Consider the following 25,569-nt stretch of genomic DNA (forward strand, 5'->3'; position numbering starts at 1 on the left):
CGCACACAAAGAAAAAATAATTACAAAAGTGACTTTACTCACCTTCATTTAATCGTTGAATCAGTCATAAACTCCCACAACAACGCTTGTGCCTTGTTGGAGGTGCAAAGTTTTACATATTTCCACATTTTACAGTTTTCTCTTCTCAACCGTCCCTCTCTCTTTTATCCGTGTTTTATCGTTTCTACCGTTTTTTTTTTATCCTTCGTTGTCAAGATAACGTTCTGTTTCTATGCACTAACGTTACAGGAAGTAGATAAGTTACGTGTAGCCAGTAGTTTTAAAAATAAGAGCCCATCTACACAAACAAACAGGAAATTACACAATAAAAGGTAAATAAAACAAATTGGTCCGTCAACACAATTAGTAATCATAATATCTACCTCTATTTCGGCCGTGAAGCTGACCAGGGGTCAATGGTGATATCGGCGCCGTGGCTTAGTTGGTTAAAGCGCCTGTCTAGTAAACAGGAGATCCTGGGTTCGAATCCCAGCGGTGCCTTTTAACCGTGACACCCAACCTGGACTAGGCAGGTGAAGTGAACTGCGATTGACAAATATCTGGCGAAGTAGTAATACTACATTAACCAGTGCCATAGACTGACCAATACACGAACTTGTCTTGTACGTTCTGAAAAAAAATACCAATGCACCTGTTCTGATATGATGTTCGATTACCTCTCTGCAATATTAGAATTAAGTTTTTTTTTTTTTTTCAAGATGATTATAGGCAGTTTTTTGTGTTAGGAAAAGACTGTTGCTGTGTATGGGCTAGGCTATGGCATACGTTTAAGTCGTTACTGAAATGCATCCAAATGATATCTTTACAAAGAAACATATTGAGAAAAATAAATAAACTGGCCACCTATAATAGTCTGTGACATGTAGCCTAAAGGTCCTGTAAATTTTATTAAGAGAAATATGTTTTGCCATATACTTGACAGAGCCAGGGTGTTTCATATTATCTCCTATTTGTAAAGTAATTCTTACCAATTTATTGCAAGGTATTTTAATGGTGATATTGTGATTACTTGGCTCATATTATAAATTGAAAATAACATCAGCACTGGAACTGGACCTACAACTGGGAATACGAAAAAGCCTACCTTACTGGCTAGGCCTATAGGCTAGGCTACTTTAGGAAAATATATGGTTGCCACTGCCAGTAGCCAACCTGAATAGACCACTAGTCTATTTTTATAGGCTACTTAAGTCAGATTTAGGGATTTTTTGTTTTTATTTGTTAATTTGTTTGTTTAGTTATTTATAATGAAATTCGACAGACACAGCTGTCACATATTATACTTCACTAATAGTGACAGTTTCAACTCAAAGCTACCTGCTGTTCTGCTGTTTGGTGCAGGTCCACGCAAAACCGCTCGCGACTCCGTCTTCAAACTACAGAGGGAGCGCGTGTCATCCAAAGGTAGCCCGTGTGTGTGTGTGTATGAAAGAGAGAGAGGGGGGGAGTGAGTGAGACAGAGAGAGATTCCGGCTGCTGCCGCCGTGCTGCCTGCTCCAGCTGAGGGGAAGAGGAGGAAACATGAGCTCCAGGAAAGGTGCGTATCCCTCAGCCCTCAACTCAGCACAGCTTCTCTCACTTTTTGTACCTTGTGTTCAATATGAAAGGTTGTGGAAGTTAAAGCGTACCGAGACACGCTGAACAACGCTAAATGACCCGTGCCAAACATATTTAGAGCTTGGTGATGATGCGTGTTTGTTTGTTCTCTCTCCCTCCCCGTCTCCTCCTTCTTATACACCCTTCCACCGGACTCGGTCGTCGGTCATGCCCGTGGATAAACGCACCCTCGCCCCGGCAGTGATGGCCATTCAAGCCAGAAAGAGGAGGCCGAAGGGGAAGAAAGACAAAACGGGTCACCATCGGAGGTAAGAAGCGGGGCGGCGGCGGCGGTTGGGGACTGCACGACGTAGTGTGTAGGCTATGTGTGTATGTGAGAGAGAGTCAACGTGCAGTGTTTGTTTGCCGGGGTTAGGTTTGTTGACAGCGGCTCCCTCTCCGTGTGACGCCGGGCTGCTGCCGGTGCGTCGGCGGTGTAGACTGTGCACACATATGGCAAAAGGCGTGTATTTTCATCCCGCAGACCTTGGCTGTAGCGAGAGGCGTGGGAAGTTGCCATTTACGTTAAAGGACTCAGACCGGGTATCTGGACGTGGAGGTCCCCACAGGTCCAGACTTGACTCCCAGTAACATTTGCATCCAGAGTTCTGGAGCTTTTTTTGTGCATTATTTAGCCTCTCCACTGCTGATGACCTCTTGATTGATTTTTTTTTTTTTTTTTTTTTGCACCGGGGGTTGCAGGGAGAGCTTTGACAGATGTGACAGCTCATTTCCTTGGCCCCTTTGCAGTAGTGATGTCTGTACCAGACTGATAGGGACTAAAATCCCCCCTCCCCATCTCCCATTTATCACCTAGGCCTATTTGGGAATCTCTCACACGGCATTTAATTATGTAACTTTCCTTGAATGTGTCAGAGCATTATTTCTCTCGGTGTGTGTGTGTCTGTGCCTCTGGGTTTGTGAGGCGGTCTTGCAGGGGCGATGCACGGGGATTTCAGCGTGATATCCCAGGCGTGAGTGTCTGCAGCGGGGCTGGCGTGTGAGGCAGCGCAGTGGCTCTGTAAAGTGCATGCGAATTGGAGTGGAGAGAGTGAGGGCTTACTTCATGGCATGATGCTATTGGAGCGACGTCACCGGCAGCCGAAGAAGGCATCAATTAGGTGATACCAACGGTGAGACCACCCCAGGGGGCTGCTGGGTACCTGGGTAGCTGGAATGTGCTGGAATTCCCAAACACCTGCGCAAATGTAATAGGAAGAAAATGTACAAAAGCGCAGCAAAGAGACGTGTGTAAAGCTGTTCATTCATAAATTCAGTTATTCCAATATATTATTTAACCGTGATCACATCATGGCAGTGGTAGATTAATTAAACCTGCTGCATTTGCACCCATTTCAGGATTTTGTTTCCTCAGAGTGGAAAATGACCCCTGTGGGGGCTCTGAGATTGCTGTCCTGTTGTGGATGTGGTCTTGCCTTCTGCCTCCTGTCCCACTGTATGCTGGGATATATACAGCAGGGCTTAGCCCAGAGAGGGATTAGGCAGGCACAGAAAATGAGTGAATCTGACTAAATAAGTCTTGTTTCTCAACCATTCCAAATGACATTTGCAACGAAAACTAAAATTAATTTCATCTTCAATCAATGTGTGATGATTAAAAGGCAGAATAAAAGCAAAGTATTTTGATAGAAAATGAATCACCAACTAATTTTTAAACAACACAAATGGACAAAAAGTCACATGTTCTTATTTCAGCTTCCTAAATGAGAGGATTTCCCACATTTTGTTGTCACGCATTAAGAAAAAGCCACAAATTCTCATGTAGACACTGGAGCCATTTTATTGTCATCCTCTCATGTGATGTGACTTCCACAGAAAAATCAAAAAAACTATTTGATTTGAAATTCTAATTAGATTCTGTAAATAAGACTGATAGAAATTTACAGTGAATAGTAATGATCGGTGATATCAAATAAGAATTTCTGCAGTTGTGTTTTTAGTGTAATCAGTGTCAGTAAGTAGTACTGCTGTTTGTAATGTATCACTGGACTAATGAGTACTTTTAAATTATAACCAAAACTGTATTTATTTTAAGGCCAATGAATGCTAAGATTGCTAACTTTGATGCTGATGTTTCAGACATCAGTGAGCTCATCGCTCCCTCTCTGACACTTGACCCGTCTTACAAACACTCTCTCTCAAATAGAGAATTCATTCCCGACAGGTTGTGATCTGGTTTGATCTCCATTCACTCGTTGCTCCTGACGGGGGTTCACACAGCTGATGCAGGCTTTTGTGTTCAGAAACCACAACAAACACACGTCATTATGTGCTGAGGTGAATAGTGGTGTTTAGACTGAGCTCAGGTAGCCTGCACTCAATGCTTTGTTACTTGACTTTGATCTTGTCTGATTTGATACGATACAACGTCCTGTATTTGAGTTTATTCATTTGGGCAAACAAATGCATGAATGCACAAGAGAGATGTCTCTTATACCCCCCCCCCCCTCCGGACTGTGTGACATCTGACCTGACCTCACTCTGCCTGGCAGGCAAACACAGCACCATCAAACACGGGGAGAAGAGATTTAAGAGGAACACATCAAGGTACCTTGATGAGTACTGGAATTTATGCGCGTGTGCATATGGATGTATGCCATTTGTCCTTATTTTAGTATCACATGAGTCATCACAGTCAGTGCTAATAAGATGAGAAAACATACAGGTTGCTCTAATCTAACAGGTGCAACAATTACAATTCTAATTGTGGGTTTTTGGGGTGGGCGGGGCAATTGTTGTGCTTTATGGTAGAGAGAAGACAAGGAGAGAGATGGGGGCTGACATGCTACAGAAGAGACTTTGAAAGTCATGGTCAGCCCCTTTAAATTGCTTGGCTACCAGGATGGATGTAACAAAACAACAGAACCGACAGATCAGAACCTTCCTAATATGTATATTTTTATTTATTTATTTATCAAGGGTTTGTACAGCATTGTATCTGCAGTGCATTTTTATACCAGAGACAGTTGATATCAAGATAGTGGTGTGGTGGTTAGCCCTGTTGCCTGCCTGAGAACAAGAATGTTCTGGGTGTGATTCCAGGGCCTGGGGTCTTTCTGTTTGGAGTTTGCATGTTCTCCTTGTGCCTGTGTTGTTTCTAAATTGCCCATATATGAATGTGAGCGTGTTTGTGTTTTTTGTCGTCATATGTAAGCCGCGTGATAACCATGGTGAGCTGAGTTGTACCCCACCCTCAGCCTATATCAGCTGGGATTGGCTCCAGTCTCACACAACCCTGCACAGATAAGTGGTATATAGACAATGGATGGATGAGATGTCTTCATGATTGTCTATTTAGCAGCCAGAGTCACTCATTTTTAAAGAAGCGATGTTTTTGACCCAAAAGTTGGTGAACATCTGTGACTGACTGAGTGATTGAGTTAAAGTGATGAAGTTACGCTGTTGCCCCTTTAAAATGATTTGCCACAAACAGTTTATACTGCGTCATTATGGTGGGTTTATTGGAAATCCGCAACAGTTTTGTGAACAGGGTCTTTGTTTATCTCAACTGCAGAGGCTGAGGGTAATTGGTCTTTATTTTAGGCAGGTCTAAGGCCTAAGAGTATGATGCTTTATTTTGAATAGCTCCCATTGCCCCTTACTGCATTAAACCCCCTGTAAACACGATTTCTGTTTATTTCTGTTTACATGTCATTCATATCTGCTAGTTTCTTTAACCTACTGAAAGCCTCTGGCTGCTCTCTCTTCTTGTTTCTTCCACTCTCCTGCTCTCATGTTTGGTTTTTCTAATTCCACGTAAAGAAAATGCCATAAACATCGGCAAGGACATATAGACTGTGTCATTGCATGATCAAAATCTTAATAAAATATTGATGTAGCAGGTTGCCAGTCCAGAGCTTGTCGTTACCTGTAGCAGGCACCACCCAAACATGGTCCAACCACATACTAGGTTAATATTTAGTCTTTTTTTTGTTTCATTACTGACAGTCTTTTCGTTTCGTTTTAGCTTGGTCATGGTGTGGTTCAGACGGCACATTTTTCGTTCATACTGAAAGAGATGAGAACGACTGAATGGTTTGCGAATTTTAGTGCAGACATTTACAGCACCTAGAGGAATACTGCTACTGTTTTTATGACATTTTTAGCTTTCTCTGTAGGCTGATTGGTTTTCAGTTAAAACATCTTGTTCATCACTTGCTGGATTGTGCCTTGTTTATGAATGAATAATTGTGAATAGAAAATTGACTGATATGAACCTACCTACCACCTACCTACCACCTGATTATTACCAGATTTATGGATTTAATGAAACATGGAAAGGCATGCTGATGATGAAACATGCTGGGTTAATGCAAGACAGCACAGTTACACACATAAGGCATTGTATACAGTGTATTTCTAGACTGATACGAGTGATGGCACATTGACAGCTGTTTATTTACTGAATCTCATTATGGTCTATTCAGGAACAAAGAATCAGTTGTCTTTTATTTGTCATGCACAGCGTCTCAGACACTATTAATGAGGTGCTGACAGGAGGAGTGTTGCATCTCAACTGTTTCATTTTTTTTTCTTCCAATTTAGCTTTTCACAGAAACCAAAACAATGCGACATATCCATCGCTGATTCACCCAGAGGCAAACGGCATCGTTTGTAGCGAACCACATGTTCAGCGTCGTCTTGACCTTTTTAGATGATCAGCACAGGCAGTGGATGAATCACATGTCTGAGCACAGCTGCTTGAATTGCTGAGCAGAGCACATTTATAAGCAAAGAGACCAATCTTTTCGGCCTCGCAGCTACAATCCTGCTCTTCAAAGTCTTTCTCCAGTTTTTGTCACCTCTGTTCAATGTGCTGATAACACTGTGCAACCGACTGGGGCCAAATTCAAAGGCACCATTTGTAATTTGTAAAGCGCTGTTGTGCTTTGGTATTATTTAATGGATTTATCCTGAAACAACATGGTGCTGCATTTGTATCTGTGCAGGTATGGATGTGCAAGGTCTGTAGGTAGAATAGTAGGAGATGCTTTGAACCTAGTTTTGGCCTCTGAAGAAAGTTCACACTGAGTTCACCTTGTTACGCCATCTCTCTTCGTCGTCCAACTTTTGCTTTGGATGTGCTTTGATGTTAAGGTTTTCGCCTGCACATAGTAACAAGATGTTATCACCTATTTCAGATCAACAGATTTGTTGTTCTTGCAGTCGGTCTTGCTGATCTGGCTGTTGCTTCTCAGTCTGTATGTGTGGGAAAGACAGATACTGGAGTTTACACATCCAAAGACAGCTGGCACTGACTCTCTGTTAAACTATTAACTCACTTGGTCACAAGGCCAAGTCTCAAGAACCAAACCATGTGATGTGTAATGCATGGTCCATTAAGTTGGGCAACTAATACTATAGAAGTGCTTAATAATAAAGATTCCCAAATTCTGCTATACACTTTCTGTTAGGTTTGCAAATTGTTTTCATGACCAATTAGGCCCTAGATTATTTTCTTGATTCACTGATGAATGATTATTGCTATCACAGTTTGTTAAAGCTCAAGTCTTCACAGTGCTCCAAACCCCCTGATGATTTAGTCAAGGCAAATAAATACAGCTGACAGGATAGGAGTGTTGTAAACTTTGTAATCATTTGCTAATGATCGATTGTCTCAAAGGGGAAGTCCGGTCGCTTTTCCCTGCTCCTGTCCATACATTTGTTTTCAACAAAACTGGCAAGACGGCAGTCCATGGAGTGGTGGATAATAAATACCTTGTGTTAACGATGTGTATATCTGTGTAGTCTTAGCTATCATGAACAAAAGATTGTGGGTTATGGGGTGCGTTTGTGTCGCTGTGTCGCTGAGATGAGAGCTGGGACACCGGGCCGGCTGTGCTGATCTTGATAGGTTGGGTTTTTGGTCAAGAGATGCTACATGGAAGGCAGAGAGCCTCCATTCTCTCTGTAAGAAGTAACATGTCATTTATTTATTTGACCATCACAATTACTCCAGCTGGTTAACTAAGGTAAACATGCATCATAGTTAAAGGGATAGTTCACCCTAGAATGATATTTCGCTCATTATCTACTCACCCTCATGTTGACTAAGGGCTGTAAGAATTCTCAGAGTCCACCGTCCCTTCTCTGAGTTACAGGGGGTCTTGGCGTAGCAGTGCATGTCCATATAACGGTTGCAAAGGGACACCAGAGCTCTTCGTAAAAAAACACACACAAAAAAACATCCAAATACCTCCATGATGCTCGTATGTAATGTCCGTCTTGTGCTGAAGCCCCAAATTGCGTAATTGTCCCGAAAAAAATTAAATAAGTCCACATTCCAAGCATGTTTGTAGCGGAAGCTTCTCGAAGCTCCTCTTCCTGGTCCGTCCAAATCTCGCGTGATTTGCGCCGGCGTCAGTGCGGTTACTGCGAATCACGCGAGATTTGGACGGACCAGGAAGAGGAGCTTCAAGAAGCTTCCGCTACAAACAAGCTTAAAATATAGACTTATTTAATTTTTTTCGGGACAATTACGCAATTTGGGGCTTCAGCACAAGACGGACATTACATACGAGCATCATGGAGGTATTTGGATGTTTTTTTGTGTGTGTTTTTTTACGAAGAGCTCTGGTGTCCCTTTGCAACCGTTATATGGACATGCACTGCTACGCCAAGACCCCCTGTAACTCAGAGAAGGGACGGTGGACTCTGAGAATTCTTCCAGCCATTAGTCAACATGAGGGTGAGTAGATAATGAGCGAAATATCATTCTAGGGTGAACTATCCCTTTAAGCAAAAATCTTGCATAGTTCCTCTTTAAGTAAACAAGAACCTGTTGTAGGGTCAGTGACAAATAAGGGTTTGGCAAGATGAGCAATTCAGAAATATCTTTATAGAATTGTTTTAAAAGCATCAGATTTGTTAAAATGCACGTTTTGTATTCATGTTGGTTTTATGTCAGTTGAATGACATTTGAACCATTGTTTAACTGCATGCCCCTGAAAATGGTGTAACGACAAAATAATGATTTTTTATTTTTTTTGGCTTTTATGCCTTTATTTGATAGCCATAGTAGAGATAGACAGGAGGGGGACAGCAGGGGAGGCAGAGAGAGGGGGGATGACATGCAGGAAAGGTCTGCCCGACGCCTGCGTTGAGGATTGTAGCCTCTACATGGGGCGGCCGCCTTAACCACTGCGCCATGCACCGCCCCAAGAATGATAAATATTAAATAGTTGATCCACCTACAGTGGATTTAAGTGTACTTGTGAAAATATATACTTTCTTTTGAAAAACATTTAATTGAAATAGATTATTTTGCTGTGTTTCTATATTTGTTTATTCTTAATTTTAATGCATTTTGGCAACACTGGTCAGGACATAGGCTATATACTAGAAACACCACTTTTCTTCTAAATGTGATAAATTGTGCAAATTTTGTCAGATTTATTTTTCATATGTATGTATGTCAGAGATCTTTAGGATCCAATGATCCATAGAGAATAATGTCATGCCCTTTCTTGTAAAGAAAAAAGAACATTTCAGATTTACAGAGGTATTTTCTCGTCACAGTATTGATGAAGTATTGGACTCAAAGACCCAGTGCAGGTCAGGGTTTAGCTTGTTGATATGTTTTTCACTAGCTGCACTGGCTGTGTGAAATGTTCTCATTTAGGCTATTTATAATACATGTGGACAGCATTGAAACTGTTGAGGTCAGTAGGTCCTCAGACGCTCAGGTCAAGTCAGTTTTGTTTACGTAGCCCAATACCACATTTGTCAGACACAATGATGATTAACCATCATCTTCACTTTGGCTTAAACAAACTTTGTGCATTTTGTGCAGCTTGACCTCTTGAATCGTATGACTAAACTAGCAGCAACAAAAGCATGAGAGCTCTGCAAGTTGCTACAGGACAATTCTCCTTTTTCTCTGACAGAATTCGTTTAGTGAGGGGTCACAGCTTTTACACCTTCACATTCATGTCTCTCACTTTATCATCTCCCCCTTTTATTGAGTTTGGGTTGTCACCTAAAATAAATGGACCATCATGCTCTTTGTTGTGCATGTTGCCATAGAAACACTGGCTGTATGACTCCAGTAGACCAGTAGCAATAACAACGGGGCAAAAGAGCAAGTCCCAGTCACCATGATTACAGACACAACAATGGTCGAGAAGAGTTGGCACCTATTAGTCCAAAGGAATAACCTTTTCCATACGAGGGCCTTTTACCATGGCAGCTAATGGTACACATGATTGAAGGAGACTAAAGAGCAGCCCTCTCGTTAATCTCTGACCTGGTATAAGCCTTGATTAAAGATCAAATGTTTGCTCATCCTTGTGGAATACAAATTGTCAGTGTGTCTGCATTTCCTATTATAAGATGACGTGTCCTTGCAAATCTCAGAGTCTGAGACTTTAGAGTGAATTACCTTGCTGATTAAATAGCTCTGCATCGGCATACCTAAACATGTTGGTGCTGTGAGTGTGACTGGGATATAAAGCGACACCAGTATAATAGCATTCATTAGTCATAACTTTTCCAGACAGAGCACCAGTGAGTTTAAATGCTAATATATATTCTTGGGGTATATATCTGTCAGATTTCAGTGCCCGTTGTAGCACTAGCGACCTGTCTGCATGAAATGAGCTGACTCTAACCTGACTAATGTTCCCACACATTGCACTGTAAACTGCATTGATTTTCAGAAGGGGTTTTGCCCACCCCTTAGTCTTTGACTGAAGATGAGTGCAGGCATCCAGCTGCAGCACTGTGCAGGGTTGGGGCAGGGTTTGTTCACTGGCACCAGGCTGCTAGCTTAGTTTGTCAGGACTGAACTAAAGCAGGTAGCCTATATGATATATGACATTTTGGTTTATCATCAGCAGATATACAGATATGCGCAGCATTATTAAAAAGACTGGACCTTGGTCCCTCATGTTTGTTCATAGATCTCTCCACATTTCTTTCTCTCGTTTTTTTAGCCTTCCATCCACAGTCACTTACTTACGAATTGTGTTATGCTGAATACTAAAATTTAAATTTAAGATTAGATAAAATAAGATAATCCTTTATTTGGCCCGTGATGGGGAAAGCATTGCAGGTAGATAATAGTGAAAGAATATAGAACACACATAACAGAGAGTAATATTCCTAAGAAAAGTATGGGTATTTCCAGCAGTGTCTGTGACAGTACAAGTAATGATTAATTCTGTACAATACTGTGGGTATAGTATGTATAGTATGTGTAAAATCTATATTAATATTTTTATTTTGTTCAATTTTATTGCTTTTATTGTTTTTAATTGTCTTTACTTATTCCTTTTTTTTATTTATTATCTACTGTAAAGCACTTCGGTCACTGAAAGCGTTGTTGTAAAGGGCTACATAAATAAAGTACATTTACATTTACATCATATAGAGCACATCTCAGTGTGACACCATTACACTGTCAGGAAACAGGGGGATTCGCCAGCTCCTTGTGGTGTAAAGGTAACAGAATCCAGCTGCCAGCACCTCTGTGGCTCACCAGGGGCAGAAAACCACAAAGTGTTCATATACCATTCTCTATGCTGAGCAGAGAGAGCTGACCTACTGTTGTATCCAGCTTCATATTTAATATACAGACATCAGGGTGGTATTGATCTTCTGATCTAGATCCCAACCCGAGCAGCAAACTGTTACTTCAAGGCAGACGCTGGCACTGGTTTTCCAATAATCATGTGTAGGGCCCGACCGATTTATCGGCGAGCCGATGAAATTTTAGTCAGCTAATGATTTTTTGGTCGACCAGGCAGCCCTAATTTATATATTATATAATATATATAGGCTAGATATATTATTATAGTAATACAATTTTAAAACTTAATAAAAAAGAATAATAATCGGCCGATTAATCGGTTATCGGGTTTTTTCCCCCCTAATAATCGTAATCGGCATCGGCCCCCAAAAATCCATATCGGTCGGGCCCTAATCATGTGTTTAATGCTCCTTCTGGTCATGTGCTTGATCAGTCTGTTGCTGTGATAAACCAAGCTTTACTGATAAGGAAGTGGTAGGCGAATGGTCCATTGGCTCTCCTGTTAATGAATTGAGTTGATTCCCAGGGGAACACACAAGTGCAACTATGTGTGGATGAACACCGGTGGCCTTGTGTCTCGAGTTGGCCAGATGTCCTCAGAGAGTTGATCTTTGGCAAGCAGATTTGTTCAGCTCAGCCAGTAACGCTTCCTTCATCAGTGCTGCAGCCTGGCTGGATGGAGCTGATGGTGGGCGCCGAGCGCAGAGCATGTGAGCTGCATGTAGAGAGAGAGAGAGTGGGAGATGAAAAGGGGGAGATAGAAACAGTGAGAGGCATGCTGGAAGCTGGAGAGGTGGAGCACAAGATAAAGAGAGAGACGAGGAGGGAGGGAGGAGTACGGAGAGGGGTGAAAAGGAGTGTTTGCATATGTGTGAGCATGTGTCTGGCCAACCAATAGCAACAGTAAAGCTGGGGATGGAGAGAGTGAGTAAGGAGAGTGGAGAGAGGGAATTAGAGGATGCCACAGGGCAGCCGAAGGCAGGAAATGAGGTTTTGCAAAAACTGCTGCGTTGGACACGAGGGGGAAAGCGCATAGGTCGCTGAAGAGCAAGCAGCTGAATGTGGAATCAGTGTGGAGAGCTCAACATGCTCATTTATGTAAAATGACCCCTGCCGACTGCCACCGCTCCGTGTTTGCTTTATGTTATTCATCCAGTGTCCGGAGTCCCCAATCGTTTCAAGTCAGACCTGAACGACAACAATTCATACAGGTTCCTTTTCAGGAGCCTGCACAGGGCAGGGACCAGAGACGCAGTCACGTCTTTGCTTTCTGAGTTGGCTGTCAGGAGGAGCCACCCACACCCACTCCCTGTCATGTCAGGATTGCGGGGTGAAATTAATTTCAGGTCGGCCTGCAGTGCTGAATTTTACACAGACAGTTAATTACCTGCTACTCATCAACTGTTCAAACAGTTCAAACCCAGTATTGATTGCTTCTATTTTGGTATCATTGCGTGTGTTCAGTTTTAAACCTGTAGCAGTGTTGGTGGCCACTTGGCAGCAGCACAACGAGCCGCAAGCACAATATTACTGCAGACTTACCTTGGTACGGCCGATGTGTTAGCAACTAGCAAGCAGTTGTTTACGCACCGGGTGGTATTTGCATTTTGTTTTGAATGGTGTTTTAGCCACTTGATGATTTGTGCAATTTTCACTCTGTTTTAGGTCAGTTTTTGGTCTCCGCCAACTCCTGTGGGAGTTATCTGGCTCTTTGATTGCTAATTGTCCCACTATGTTACCTACTTTGTCTATTAAAGGGATAGTTCAACATTTTGGCAAATTGGCCCATTGCCATAATCCCTATAGTCTTTAGTTACCTTTAATTGTCGGTGCAAGCTATTTTTAGAATGGCGGAGCAGAGCAGCGAGCTGCTCAGAGCTACGCTACGGAGGCTAATGGATTTTCTTGGTTTCCCGCATCAAACTCATCAAATACACAATCCAACAACTCCAAAACGCTCTGGTGGACAAGTTGTGACCTGCACATTCACCACACTATGAGATAATAACGGAACATTACGAGACAGAGTTGTGTTCGAGGTAAATTCATGCAAAATCGCTGATGTGCATTCCCGTCGGGGTCAGTTTTTCGGCAAGCAGTCTCTGCATTTGCTCTAAAACAACTCTGTCTCCCCATGAGCCTCAGTAGCGTAGCTCTGAGCAGCTCGTGGCTCTGCTCTGCCGTTCTAAAAATAGCCTGCACCGACAATTAAAGGTAATGAACCTACTCCTAAAACTATAGGGATTATGGCAATGGGCCAATTTGCCAAAATGTTGAACTATCCGTTAAGTTTGGCACTGATGACGTGGATTACACCGGGTTTATCAGGAAGTCGTCACTGCCACTGGACTGGCAAGAGCATCAAGCCAGAACAGACAATCTGTGAGCTGTAAAACCAAAACAATTAGCTAAAAGAAGATACAATACTAGACACTCTCCTCTGAGGTAGGTTCAAGATGTGTACCTTTGACACCACAGTATATGAGCTCATCCAGTCACTGCTTCACCAAATGAATATTTCACTGTCACATGCTAATTTTCACTTATGCAGTGGGGATACTGCTTTTGTGGGCAAGTTGTCTGGTTTGCTTTCAGCTCCACCAAACCAATAGTTCACTGCAGGATGATGCTGACAAGAGCATCACCTGACTTTATCCAGCAGTTAACATTGGTTCAGATCAGTGGCCACGTTGCCATCATTGTTGTCGTTTTGTCAGCCTCAGAGGAAGCATGGGTTGAATTTTTATAACACTGTTTACACATCTATTTATAGTCACAAATGCAAGTGAAACTCTCACACAGTACTCTCTTCTCTTATTTGTCTTCTCCTTTCCCCTCCGTCTCTCAACATCAGTCTGTGCATGGATCCAAGGACGTGTCTCCAATTCTGCCATCCTTAGTTTCAAATTGAAAGCCTTCAGAAAGTCATATAATTGCAAATTCATGACATTTCATAAGAAATGAAACAGCGGTGCCAATGTAAAATGTATATGGCAGACACCCTGTTGGTCCCTGAGTTGGTCCTCATGGACTCTTCTCTGCAGGCAACAATCATCATCTGATCTTTTGTGAATATAAAAGTATCGATCAGTACAGCAGAGGAAAAGCTGTCTTTGAGATGTTTTTCAGTCTGTCTGAACTGGTAAAATTTTGGCAACAACAAAAAAGATTTTTTACATTTCACCGTTAATGAAGAACGTAAATTTATAACAATTTTTTAATCCGTATCCTACAGTTTTAAATTCCAAGTGGGGATAGAAGTGAGTTTCATAGACATGCACCTACACTCTCTCATAGTAAGAGATTGGCTATGCCCCTCACTGATCATTCATTATTATATACTAAATTGTAATATGATATTAGCTGCTTCCTCTGTGGTGTCTGAGTGGAAATGATACTCTCCCTTGTGGCCACAGTGCCAGGATTATTGCTGGCAGACTGGCTAATTGAATATAGAGTAGAAATAGGCCGCTCCAGTAGGTGTTGAAGTAGGAACTCCTGAGAAGAAGTTCTCAGTGTAAAACTCATGGTTAGTTGGTGTGATGGTTTTGTGAGCCACAAGGTTGCCTCTGGACTTCATGGGGTAAAGTTGAATGGTTGTTATGTTTTATCCCTGCCTGCTGCTCAACTCTCACCAATCCTGCCAGGGCTATTAATCCGTTGTCATTATATGAATTGCACCTTACATGTACTTGTCTAGGGGCTTGTTTCAGGGGCTTACTGGATGAATAGTCCCACTGGATTTCGCTCCATTTGAAGAAAAAAAACTAGATGACCGCGGGAGTTTGAGCTTGTTAAAGATTTCCTCTTGCTTTCCTAGAATGTCAGCCAGGAAAGCACAAGATCCGGGCAAATCTACCGAGTCGATCTGACTGAATGAGGAGATGGAGCAGAAGTGAATTAAAAGGAGGGATTCCCATGCGGAGAGGGTGTGTGGTCCAAATAGGATTTGTTCAGTGAAGGGACAAGGAACAGGGATTTGTTCTTCCCATGCAATGCTTCTGGAGTGGGGTTGAGTTCTGCAGTTGCAGGCCAGTAGGTCATCATGTGGGGAGGAAGGGAGGACATTAATAGGGCATGTAATTCTGTGAGGACAGGAGCTTATCACAGTCGGGGAGGCTGAACCCTGCACAGTAAGCATTAAGCATAATAACTACCACTGCCACCTTGTGGCCAATCAGGAAGGGGGAACTGTGTTTATGAAGATGCACTTCCCATGGAGGTTTTCTCAAGTTTTTTTACTTTCTCTGTTTTTAAAACTGGTTAGATGTGTACATTGTTCTCTAGAAAAATACAGATAAATGTACAAATCCTGTATGTAGTTTTTAACTAAGCTCTGACAGTGCAACACCTCATTTAAATTTTTACACTATCGAGGTGACAGAAACTGGGTGGTGGCTGCAGTTTTAATTCCTCTTTCCTTAAGCATAATGCACAGCTCATTAAGTCTCCTCCTAAATGTATGGTGCACTTGTGCAAAGCCAGCATACTTGCTGTTATACTCCACAGCCCCATTCATAAGCCTCACATCTAATTGTGGATGATTCTACTGTAGGTTTTGATGTCGCAGCACCCTCTATGGCTTAGAGAGAGTATAATCTTTTAAATATTATTGACTTATGTGTCTGCAAATCTGTTTTTCTCATAGCATATGGCCTCAACAACTTGCATAAATGAATGCAGCCTGTATGAAGCCTGAGAGTCAAACCGCAGGGAAAAATGGGTCAGCAAATCACTTGCTGCCACGAGGTTCAAACTAAGGACCACTTAGATAAATGTATCTGCGTTTTTTTTATTTTTATCAATCTCTTTCTGCTGCTGCTTGATTTGCTTTTTGTGAGATTTCAATGATTGAATCAAATTTTGAATGGCAAATTGCATGCTCTCATCAGTTTTGTGTGTTTCCTCTGCATTGTCACTATCTGGTTACACTCTGTGCACCTCTACAAAGCGTGATGCTGCAGATCCCTTAATGGCCAGTCCAGCTCCTTTGTGGTTTCTTACTGCTTGGTTAATCGCTTTTGCGCAAAATGAACTACCAGCATTGATTTAAAATAATTGCACCCTTTAAAAATAGGAAAAGTTAAACACAGACCCAAAGCCCCATGGAAAACACGGATACAGTCTTGGTTAAAAGAAACGGCCTATGATGATGAGTTACCAAGAAGCTGCTCATTACGTCTTTGTGCCTCGGTGAATCAGAGTATAATACATTCAAACATTTCCCTTTACACAGATAATATGACAAATGCAACCGCAGGTACAACAGGGCAGAATCAATACTCATTTCTGTGGTATCGAATGGCTTGTGTCGGGTGTAATCACTGCTCCTCATGTTTGCAATCTAGCCACAAGGTATTTGTTTGTCTCAGTATCTCTGCGGCACCCCAACCCAGACCTCTGGAAACTGTGTGTGTATGCTCAATGTGTATAGTGTGTGTGTGTGTTTGTGTCCTTCACAGTCCATGCATCAGCTTCTTTCTGTCATGGCTGCTTGTTGCCATTGTAAACACTGAATAATTGGCTACACTGAGCGGTCTAGTGTTGACATTTAGCTCCATCACAGAAACCTGCCTGAAAAAAGACGCATCTGCTTTTCATGCTTTCATCTTTGTTGTGATTTCACTTTTCAATAGAAAAGTAGGTTTGTTCAAAATAGACTAACAATGTGTCTGTTAAGATAAAAATCCACAATATTCCTTATTTTGATAGCACTTCAATGACTTATTTTGAAGGTTGCAGCTAAAGTGGCCTGTATAGTTGGCCTTAGTTGTGATAGTTTTACAAGCACTGGCTACTGTTGAAATCATCAGTGTTCTTTGCAGTAATGTATTCTCTGCATTATTGCTCTCATATTTCATTAGCATTGTGTTGGGGTGATGGGAGCAGGTTGTCCAAAGTGGGGAATGACCGAAAAAGTTTGAGAACCACTGCATTATAGGACTTAGGCCTATTATATAAGCGTGCACATTAGTGATCTTTTCAGTTCAGGTTTAATCAGTTTAGCACAGATAGTATCAACTGTTCACTACTCTCTTCACAGCTTCTTGTTCCTCTTGATCTTTAGTCTTGTTACAACGTTAAATCTTGGAGGGCCGTTAGTTTTGGTGCACATATTCATGTGCCCCCGGCCCCCCACCACATTTTGTTTGTCCAGTACTTGTATATGACATTGCCATCAGGCTCAGCTGTAGCCTGCTTTGTCTTTACTGCAAATTAGCAAATGTTAAACTGAGATGAAGAGCAGGATCAACAGTAGGCTATGTCTGCTAATTGCCATTTACTAAACTAAGCTGCTTGATTAACACCAGCACATGCCTGTGTGTTTTGGCAGGGCTGATCTTAGTATTTCACTCAATGCACTGCTGTGAGACAAAACCACTGACATGGCTTTATTAATACTGGCTCCACAGTTTGAGCCTGTAGGCTGACAACAGGAAACCTAAAGGACAATTTTACACCTCTTATGTCAAATTAAAGTAATTTATGTCTATTTCAAGAATAATTCTGGTTTTTTAAAACATTGGTTTTATTTTCATAGTCAGTGGGTCTTATTTAATGTTGCACTGGAGGTCTGTAGCATGTTTTTCCTACTGTGAGCTGTGCTTTTCCACTCTGCATTTGACTCTTGGCTGCCTTTTTGATGCGACTCTTGTTTAGCCTCATTTAGCTTGAACTTGAAGGCTGTAATCTCACGTTTAGTCCTGTTGACACATTAAACCACCGGTCCCAGTGTATTTCAGTCGCATTACAGCACAAGTCCTGCAAAGAGAATTGTCACATTCATTATGCTGACATAACGCTCGGCAGTGACCACAGGCCTGCCTCCTCTCTCCCCATGCTACAGGGATGTTATCATCGTACTCTGTTGCTAGAAACACAGGGAGCTCATTGTTGTAATGCCCCCTCAGCCTGCGGCCCAGACTATTTTCACTACCCGCCCATGATTTATGACAATTGAAAAAACAAAACAACACCTTGTTATTCTTCTGTTTATGCTCATTTGGCCTCCTGAAGAGTTGCTTACCTCTCCCCTGTGCCCTGTATCTCGTTATGAATATTTTGTATCAGCTGAAGACTGCTTTGTGTGCAGGTTTGAGTCTCATGAGTGCAATTCCCATTCTGTCCAATAGAGGGTATTCCCAGGCAAGGTTTGAGAGAGGATTGTTGTTGGTTCAAGTTGGTGAATGGATTCTTTGTATGAACTGCTACCACTTCTGTTTCTGTCATGGTGGAAATGACTTAATACTTTAGCTCTGACATGATGTTTACCTATTGAAATCAGTAGTTTAAAGATTCATTGTGCTTTCCAATGTGAAACCAAACAATGCCTATAGCTGTTTTATGTGAGTTGAAGCACGGACTAATATCCACTCAATTCAAGAAAAAAAAAGAAAAAAAAACAAAAGTCACCATTTTTGAGAGTGATTTTGGTGTCAAGTGATACCTGACCTCACGTGGGACAGAATCCATTCAGACGTGTCAGCAGCTGCCTCACGTGAGGTCAGAGTGCAGGAGGAGAGAGGGCGGAGGTCAGCCCCTCATCAATTTAACACCCACCACTTAGCTCCCAGGGAACCAGGTTCAGCTTTTACAGCCTCACACTGTGTTTTTTTTAATGAACCACCAAATGGTGTATATATATCCCCCCCTTTCCCTCTCAGCTCACCTACTTAGTGCACACACACACACCACGGCAGCAAGAGTGTGCTGTGCTTTAGCTTGCAAAGTGCACACATTCAAACATATTGCTGTAGAGTGCGTTCCCCGGGGTAATGAGGCACAGAAAGTGCAAGGTGCTTACCTGTGTATGTCTGAATGAATTACAAGCACTCAACGCTGACCAGTAACTATGCTGTGTGTGTGTGTGTGTGTGTGTGTGTGTGTGTGTGTGTGTGTGTGTGGGTGTGTGTGTGTGTGTGGGTGTGTGTGTGTGTGTGTGTGTGTGTGTGTTGGGGGGGAAGGGGGGTGAGATGGGTTGTGCCTTATTCCAAAGGGGTCTAGAGTGTTTTTGTTTTTTTTAACGGCTGCATGTTGACATGTCACACAATAAAAGCATCATTGTAACTAATAACCTTATTAATCACTGCATTGATTCTAGGTGAGCCAGTTCCAGGACACTGATGGTTTGCAGGCTAGGTCACTGCCTTGCCTTACTAGGACACTTAAGTGGAACAAGTACATGATCCAGTATCTACTGTAACCTGCAACAACACACAACACTATAGTGAATGCTCACATTTTATATGTGACCAATGAGTCACTCACTTACACATGTAGCAGTTACAGTTCATTCATCTGGGTTGTGTTTCTGGGCCCCTGGTTAATGTGAGTGCACTGTTCATTCTCTTTTAGCACTGTATTGGGTCTCTACCAACTCCTGAGGGAAATATCTGGCTCCTTAGCAGCTCCACTATGTTCACCAGCTATAGTCTCTCACTGTATGCATCTGCTATTTGCTGCAGAGCAGGTAGTGGTCGGTTTCTAGAGTCAGTTTAAACTTATATAACAATAGCCTATGTACATATGGATATGAAGAATTGCAAACAGCCATGTAGTCAGATTCTTTCATTCTCACCAGAGATTTTAAAGTTTTACTCTTTAATGGTCTTCTATGACTCATGCAATTGCTTTTATTAAGTCTATTGGGGCAAACCGATTTTTGTTTAATGCTTGTTTAAGTGAAGTCTACGAGAAAAGACTGATCATTACTATTATTTGTTCCACTTGTGTTTTCCTACTAAAACCCAATCAGGCACATGTGGCCTGGATGAATAGTCACAGTGTTTGTGTGAGGTTGGAGCCACTGTAAAAAATAGAAATAAAAACACGACAGGGTAACCAGACAGTTCCCTGCCCTTGTGTATCAAATGACTTTCTCACCAGATCAGCTGACCTAAAAATGATTTATTATTATTTTAGTGACCTCTGGGATAATATATAAATATTGCACTTTCTTAAAGACAGAATCAGTTTAGAGTGCAGAGAGGGGGATAGGCGAATGCAGACTGAGTAGTACTTACTATGTCTAAGTGGTTTAAGAGCCATTTCAAACATCCAGTGGTCCTGACAGGGAAGAAAACTATGATCAATGTAGCAGAGGTTAAGATACCCTGACCCTTTTCCCTTAAAATCCATATCCTATGCAACTAAATTCTAACACTGCATCATATTGAGCAACCATTATTGTCAGTTTCTGACTTGTAAACAGCATTCAGTAATTATAAATACTCTGATATAACTAACTTGCACTCGATGATAAAGAAGTGGCTCCAACCTAAACATACATTGATGCATTATCTCTGCTAAAGACTATTATAGGTAATTATGCTGCATGTAGGATGATGGTAAAATCATGCATGCAGATCATCAGCTAGGGCACGACGACATGGATACCTGTGGTAACGTAATCAGATCAACAGCCAGTCATGTAATATCAATGAAGCTTGTGTAAACTCATTAGAAATATTTGCAAAGACTGTTAGACCAACAACTTAACTGTTAAGAATGAAATGGATGAAAAATCATTTCCGACTAAAACCAAAAATTAAGGAAATCATAATACAATATCTTCAGATACGATTGTTTATCCTGTTACATGCAGCTTCTGTTGTCTGTCTGACGTCTGCCCGATTTCACGTGAATGCAACATCAAGAATACGTTCCAATATGCAACCGCACCGCTAGATGGGGACTCCTACATATTATACCTTTAAGAATTAAATGGATGAAAAATCGTTTCCAACTAAAACCAAAAATTTAGGAAATATCATAATATGATATCTTCGGATACATTCTCATGCAGGTGAACTATTTAAAATTCCTCTGCTGCATTTTTAAAGCAGTAAATGTGCGTAATGCATTAAGCCATTGCAACATAACCCCCATGACTTTTATTTGTGCCTTGTGTTTGTATGTGTGTGTGTGTGTGTGTGTGTGGTGCGTGCGCTTGTGTCGATTTACATCCAGTATCCACGGGCTATGTCATGCAGTTTGAATTGGAGTCCCTATAGGCTGGTATGCTCCATATAGAAGTCTGCAGCAGAGACTATTAACTGCTCAAAGGCAGACCCCAGGCTATCAGTATGTCAATCAATCTGTACACTGACCGCTCTAAATACACACAAAACACACACACACACACACACACAGCGCTGCGCACCATGAAAACAAGCCACTTTGTATGTATGTGATTGTGTGTGTTTCCACTTGGGGGCAGTGTTTTCTCTGCAGACAATGACAACAAGGCTGTAGACACAAAGAGCACAGTCACTGTTAAAGAAGCAGCATCTTGCTCGGCTGTCTTAGCATGCACGCACACACAAACACACAGTCTACTGTATTAGAATTTGCCTGCTTGTCTGTGTGATTGTGCTTTGCTGTGACTTCTGTCTGTGGCTCCATTTGTGTGTCTGAGTGCGCTGTATACATACAGCAATTTTCTGTGTGTGTGTGTGTTTGCCTACATAAACCCCTTCTCTCTCCCCAGCATCCACCAGCCAGTGAGGAGAAGTAGGCCGCTTAAAGATAGCTCCCGGCAGCCTCAATACTGGCTCCCAAAATATATCTGCTCATGAGAGTCATCATCTTTCTCCCTCCCCCTCTTTCTTATTCTTCTCTTGCTCCTTCTCCTTTTGAAAAATAGAACGAGAATCAGCCTTTGAATTTGCAAATTGATAGCCTGGGTGAAACATCCGGAGGTGTGAATGCATGCATGTGTGTTTAGTGTGTACGTACATGTGTCCTTGGAAGCGTGTGTGCATGTTTCGTTTCCTTCACGTGGATGAGCTACCCCATTTTGGGGGTGTTAAATCTCGTTTGGTTTATCCCCATAGAAAGGTGACATCAGGATTGTACCATTGCATCTATTTGAATTGCGGGGGTGGGGGGGCTTTGTTGAGGAGCTTTGTCACTCATGACTTCCCCTGTCCTCTGAAAATAAATTGCGAAATAGGGATCCACTAAATTGAAATTCTCTCTCCCTGTACTGACTCAAGGCTGGATATCTGCTGATAACCAGTTCAGATTTTAGTTACCGCATATACACTTCAAAACATGGATATTCTATATGTTAAAGGGATAGTTCAACATTTTGGCAAATTGGCCCATTGCCATAATCCCTATAGTTTTAGGAGTAGGTTCGTTACCTTTAATTGTCGGTCTATTTTTACAACGGCGGAGCAGAGCCGCAAGCTCAGAGCTGCGCTACGGAGGCTAATGGGATTTCTTGGTTTCCCTCATCAAACTCATCAAATACACAATCCAACAACTCCAAAACACTCTGGTGGAGAAGTTGTGACCTGCACATTCACCACGCTATGAGATAATAAGAGAACGTTACGAGACTGAGTTGTTTTCAAGGCAAATGCAGAGACTGCTTGCTGAAAAACTGCCTCAGATGGGAACGCGCATCAGCGGTTTTGCATGAATTTACCTTGAAAACAACTCTGTTTCATAACGTTCTGTTATTATCTCATAGTGTGATGAATATGCAGGTCACAACTTGTCCACCAGAGCGTTTTGGAGTTGTTGGATTGTGTATTTGATGAGTTTGATGAGGGGAACCCCATTAGCCTCTGTAGCGTAGCTCTGAGCAGCTCGCGGCTCTGCTCTGCTGTTCTAAAAATAGCTTGCACTTACAAATAAAGGTTAGGGATTACGGCAATGGGCCAGTTTGCCAAAATGTTGAACTATCCCTTTAAACAAATACAAAAGTTACATTTCTCATGCAGACTTGGCCGTCTGTTATTCTTTTGACCCTAATCGGAGCCCATAAGATCAGCTCTCCCAGCAGATTCCTTGTTGCCTCATTAGTGTATGTAGATGTGTTTGTCTTACTGATGAGCTGGCGATTTGTCAGGCGTTTTTTTTTTCATCAGTTATGTGCAGCTTGTGCTGCAGTAGGCTCCAGTTCCACCTCCTGTGACCCTGGCGAAAGTGGGCATGGAAAATAAATGAATGAATACAAAGTCGAATGCTTCCTCGAATATTAGCTCAATATTCCTTTTTGCTGTCTGGATGTGCCGAAACCCAGCGTGTACTTTACCCCCCATTGGCCCACATTCACAGAGAATGAGGACAAATAGTTTGGCTCAGAGACATGTGTGCCTAATGTAGTCCTTTTATGTTGGAAAGTGGAACTATATGGAGACAGGAGAGAAAGAGGATCATTGTGTTTCTGTTTTCTGTCTGGCTCCGTCGCTCAGCCTCATGTCGGATGCCCCTGATATATGTCATGTATGGTAACACTGTTCTTACTAATATCACAAACTAATTTTTTATTAATATATGACCCGTTGTTGCAAAACCAGTGGCCTTGTTTTATGGCCCAGTGACAGTTCAATATTATTGTATAATTTTTTGTAGAATTGTGTTATCCTGTTATTGTCTACAAAATGAAAAAACAATCTTTAAATTGTAATTTAGAAAAATGAAAAGAATTATCATTTTGAGTAGCATCAGCATGCTAACATGCTCTCAATCACAATCTATATAGGCTATCTTGTGGCATGTTATCATGCTAAAATTTAGCTAAAATCAGCACAAACCGCAAAGCACTAAGGTTGACAGGAGCATCATTACCGGCAATGGCAAAGATCGGAGGATAATATGTTTATTACATTACTACAGAATTACTCACAAACTGACATTTGTATCTTCAGAGCCTGTTTTTGGTTTATCCAGTGAAGTTAATTTCTGGCAAAACAGAATACAGAAAAAAATAATTCCTCTATTTGATGAAAGTCTAGTTAGCAAATTCAATATTGCCATGAAACAGCAATGCCTATTAATTTGCAATGAACCAAAACACACACATCTCTATCGTCTTACATCGTTGTCCAGCCCTGTTTCTTGTTATTAATTCTCACCCGTCCTCCTTAAATCTATCAGTATGAACTAATCATCAGTTATTTTAGTTATTAGATAGTGGAGCTATTTAAAGGAGAATCTGTAAACACATTGTCAACATGCTGTACTGCATGTGCACCCCCCTTCCATCACTAGTCGGTCACATTAACCTCAGGATGCCCCTTCGACCCCCACCGTGCATTTTCACACACGCACTTACAGTACACACACATACATACATGCGCACACACATACATCCGCACACCCACACGCCAATATTGAGGTCAGATTGAGAAATGGAGACAGACCCCCCCCCCCCCATCATTGCACAGCCTCTGGCTACCTCTCTGTGAGCTGTTCACTCATGTAGAAGCAGACCCATCTGCCCTGAGAGATGGCAAGAAAGTAGACACAGACTGGGACGCAGGCAGAAAGGGATAGGACACACATACAGTATGGAAGCAATGGCATCCCAAAAAAAAAAACACAGAGGTGGAAATGGGGTTTAGAGAGAGGGAGGGAGGATGCAAGAGAGAGAGGAGAAGAGAGAAGGAGAGGGGGGGGTGTAAGGCAGATCTGTGCGGCGTTGCCCTGAGATACAGGATGTCGTAATAAGGCAATTGGGAGAGAGAGAGAGAGAGACGGCAAGAGAGAAAGGAAGAGAGAGAGAGAGAGGGAGGGAGGGACTAATTCATAGGGGAAAAAAGGGGGAGGAGATTGCGCCTCAAGGAGAAAAGCATGAATTTTCCTGTTGCCGTGACGAGCCGACACCCCTCTGCTTGCGCGGAAAGTGGTACGCTCCGGCTCGCTCTGGGCTCTGTTGTTGTGCAGAGCTGCAGAAGGCCTGATAGAGCCAGCTAGACAGAGAGGGGAGGAAGACAGAGGCAGACAACAGTGTGGGTCCAGAGCCTGTGTTTTCATTTCATCACCCAGTCCAACCAGCGACACCAGAGAGGAAGGGGACAAAAGGGACGAGGAGGACAAGCAGGAACTTAAGGGACAGGGAAAGTGAAAGAGAGGCAAGGTGAAGGAGGAGAAGGAAGGAAGGAAAGGGAGGGAGGAGGGGAAGGAGGCTGGGGCATGAGGAGGGGCGCCTGACTGACATTGCTGCTCTTGCTATCAGCTCACACACATAGGCAGACACACACACACACACTCTGCCAGACTGTGCACTGCACAGTTGCTGCTCTTTTTTTTCTTTTTTTTGGTAATCCTTTGCGGAGACTTGTCCTCCATCCTTTCTTCTCCTCTGAGCGAGAGGACAAGAGAGACACAGAGAGAGGAGGAAGAAGAGGAGGAGGAGGAGGGAAAAAGGACGAGGAGGAGGAGAAGGAGGAGGAGGGGAGGCAGTAACCCTCTCCTCTCCTGCACTCAGACACAGCAGAGAGAGATAGGGAGAGAAGAGAACACGAAAAAAACACAGGAAAGAGAGAAATCAGCTTTCTGTTCTATTTCGCCGTCTCCCGTGGTCCCTCGGCCAGCGAGCGGCTAACAGGCACCGCTCATGTCCGTGAACTCGGAGAAATCCTCGTCCCCCGAAAGGTAACACCTCC

General features: G+C 42.4%; 1 protein-coding gene and 1 non-coding gene across 8 annotated transcripts in view; both read left to right on the forward strand.

Moving 5' to 3' along the window:
* The first annotated feature begins 427 nt into the window (after positions 1 to 427).
* Positions 428 to 501, forward strand: trnat-agu (transfer RNA threonine (anticodon AGU)). The gene has a single exon. It is a non-coding gene; the product is annotated as a tRNA-Thr (tRNA).
* Positions 502 to 1,432: 931 nt separating this feature from the next.
* srpk2 (SRSF protein kinase 2) overlaps positions 1,433 to 25,569 on the forward strand; it is a 73,913-nt gene continuing 49,776 nt past the window's right edge. For 4 of the 7 annotated variants that reach the window (XM_085778550.1, XM_085778549.1, XM_085778554.1 and 1 more), the window contains exons 1-2: positions 1,433 to 1,558; positions 1,820 to 1,886. In XM_085778550.1, the coding sequence (XP_085634676.1) occupies positions 1,543 to 1,558; positions 1,820 to 1,886 (83 nt within the window). In that variant the 5' untranslated portion in view covers positions 1,433 to 1,542. Of the gene's footprint in view, positions 1,559 to 1,785; positions 1,887 to 24,865; positions 25,559 to 25,569 lie in introns of those variants that run through there. The other 3 variants (XM_085778548.1, XM_085778553.1, XM_085778552.1) reach the window with 3 other exon arrangements.

Source organism: Trachurus japonicus, chromosome 6 (genome assembly GCF_045865225.1).
Source record: "Trachurus japonicus isolate A0001 chromosome 6, Traja_1.0".
NCBI lineage: Eukaryota > Metazoa > Chordata > Actinopteri > Carangiformes > Carangidae > Trachurus > Trachurus japonicus.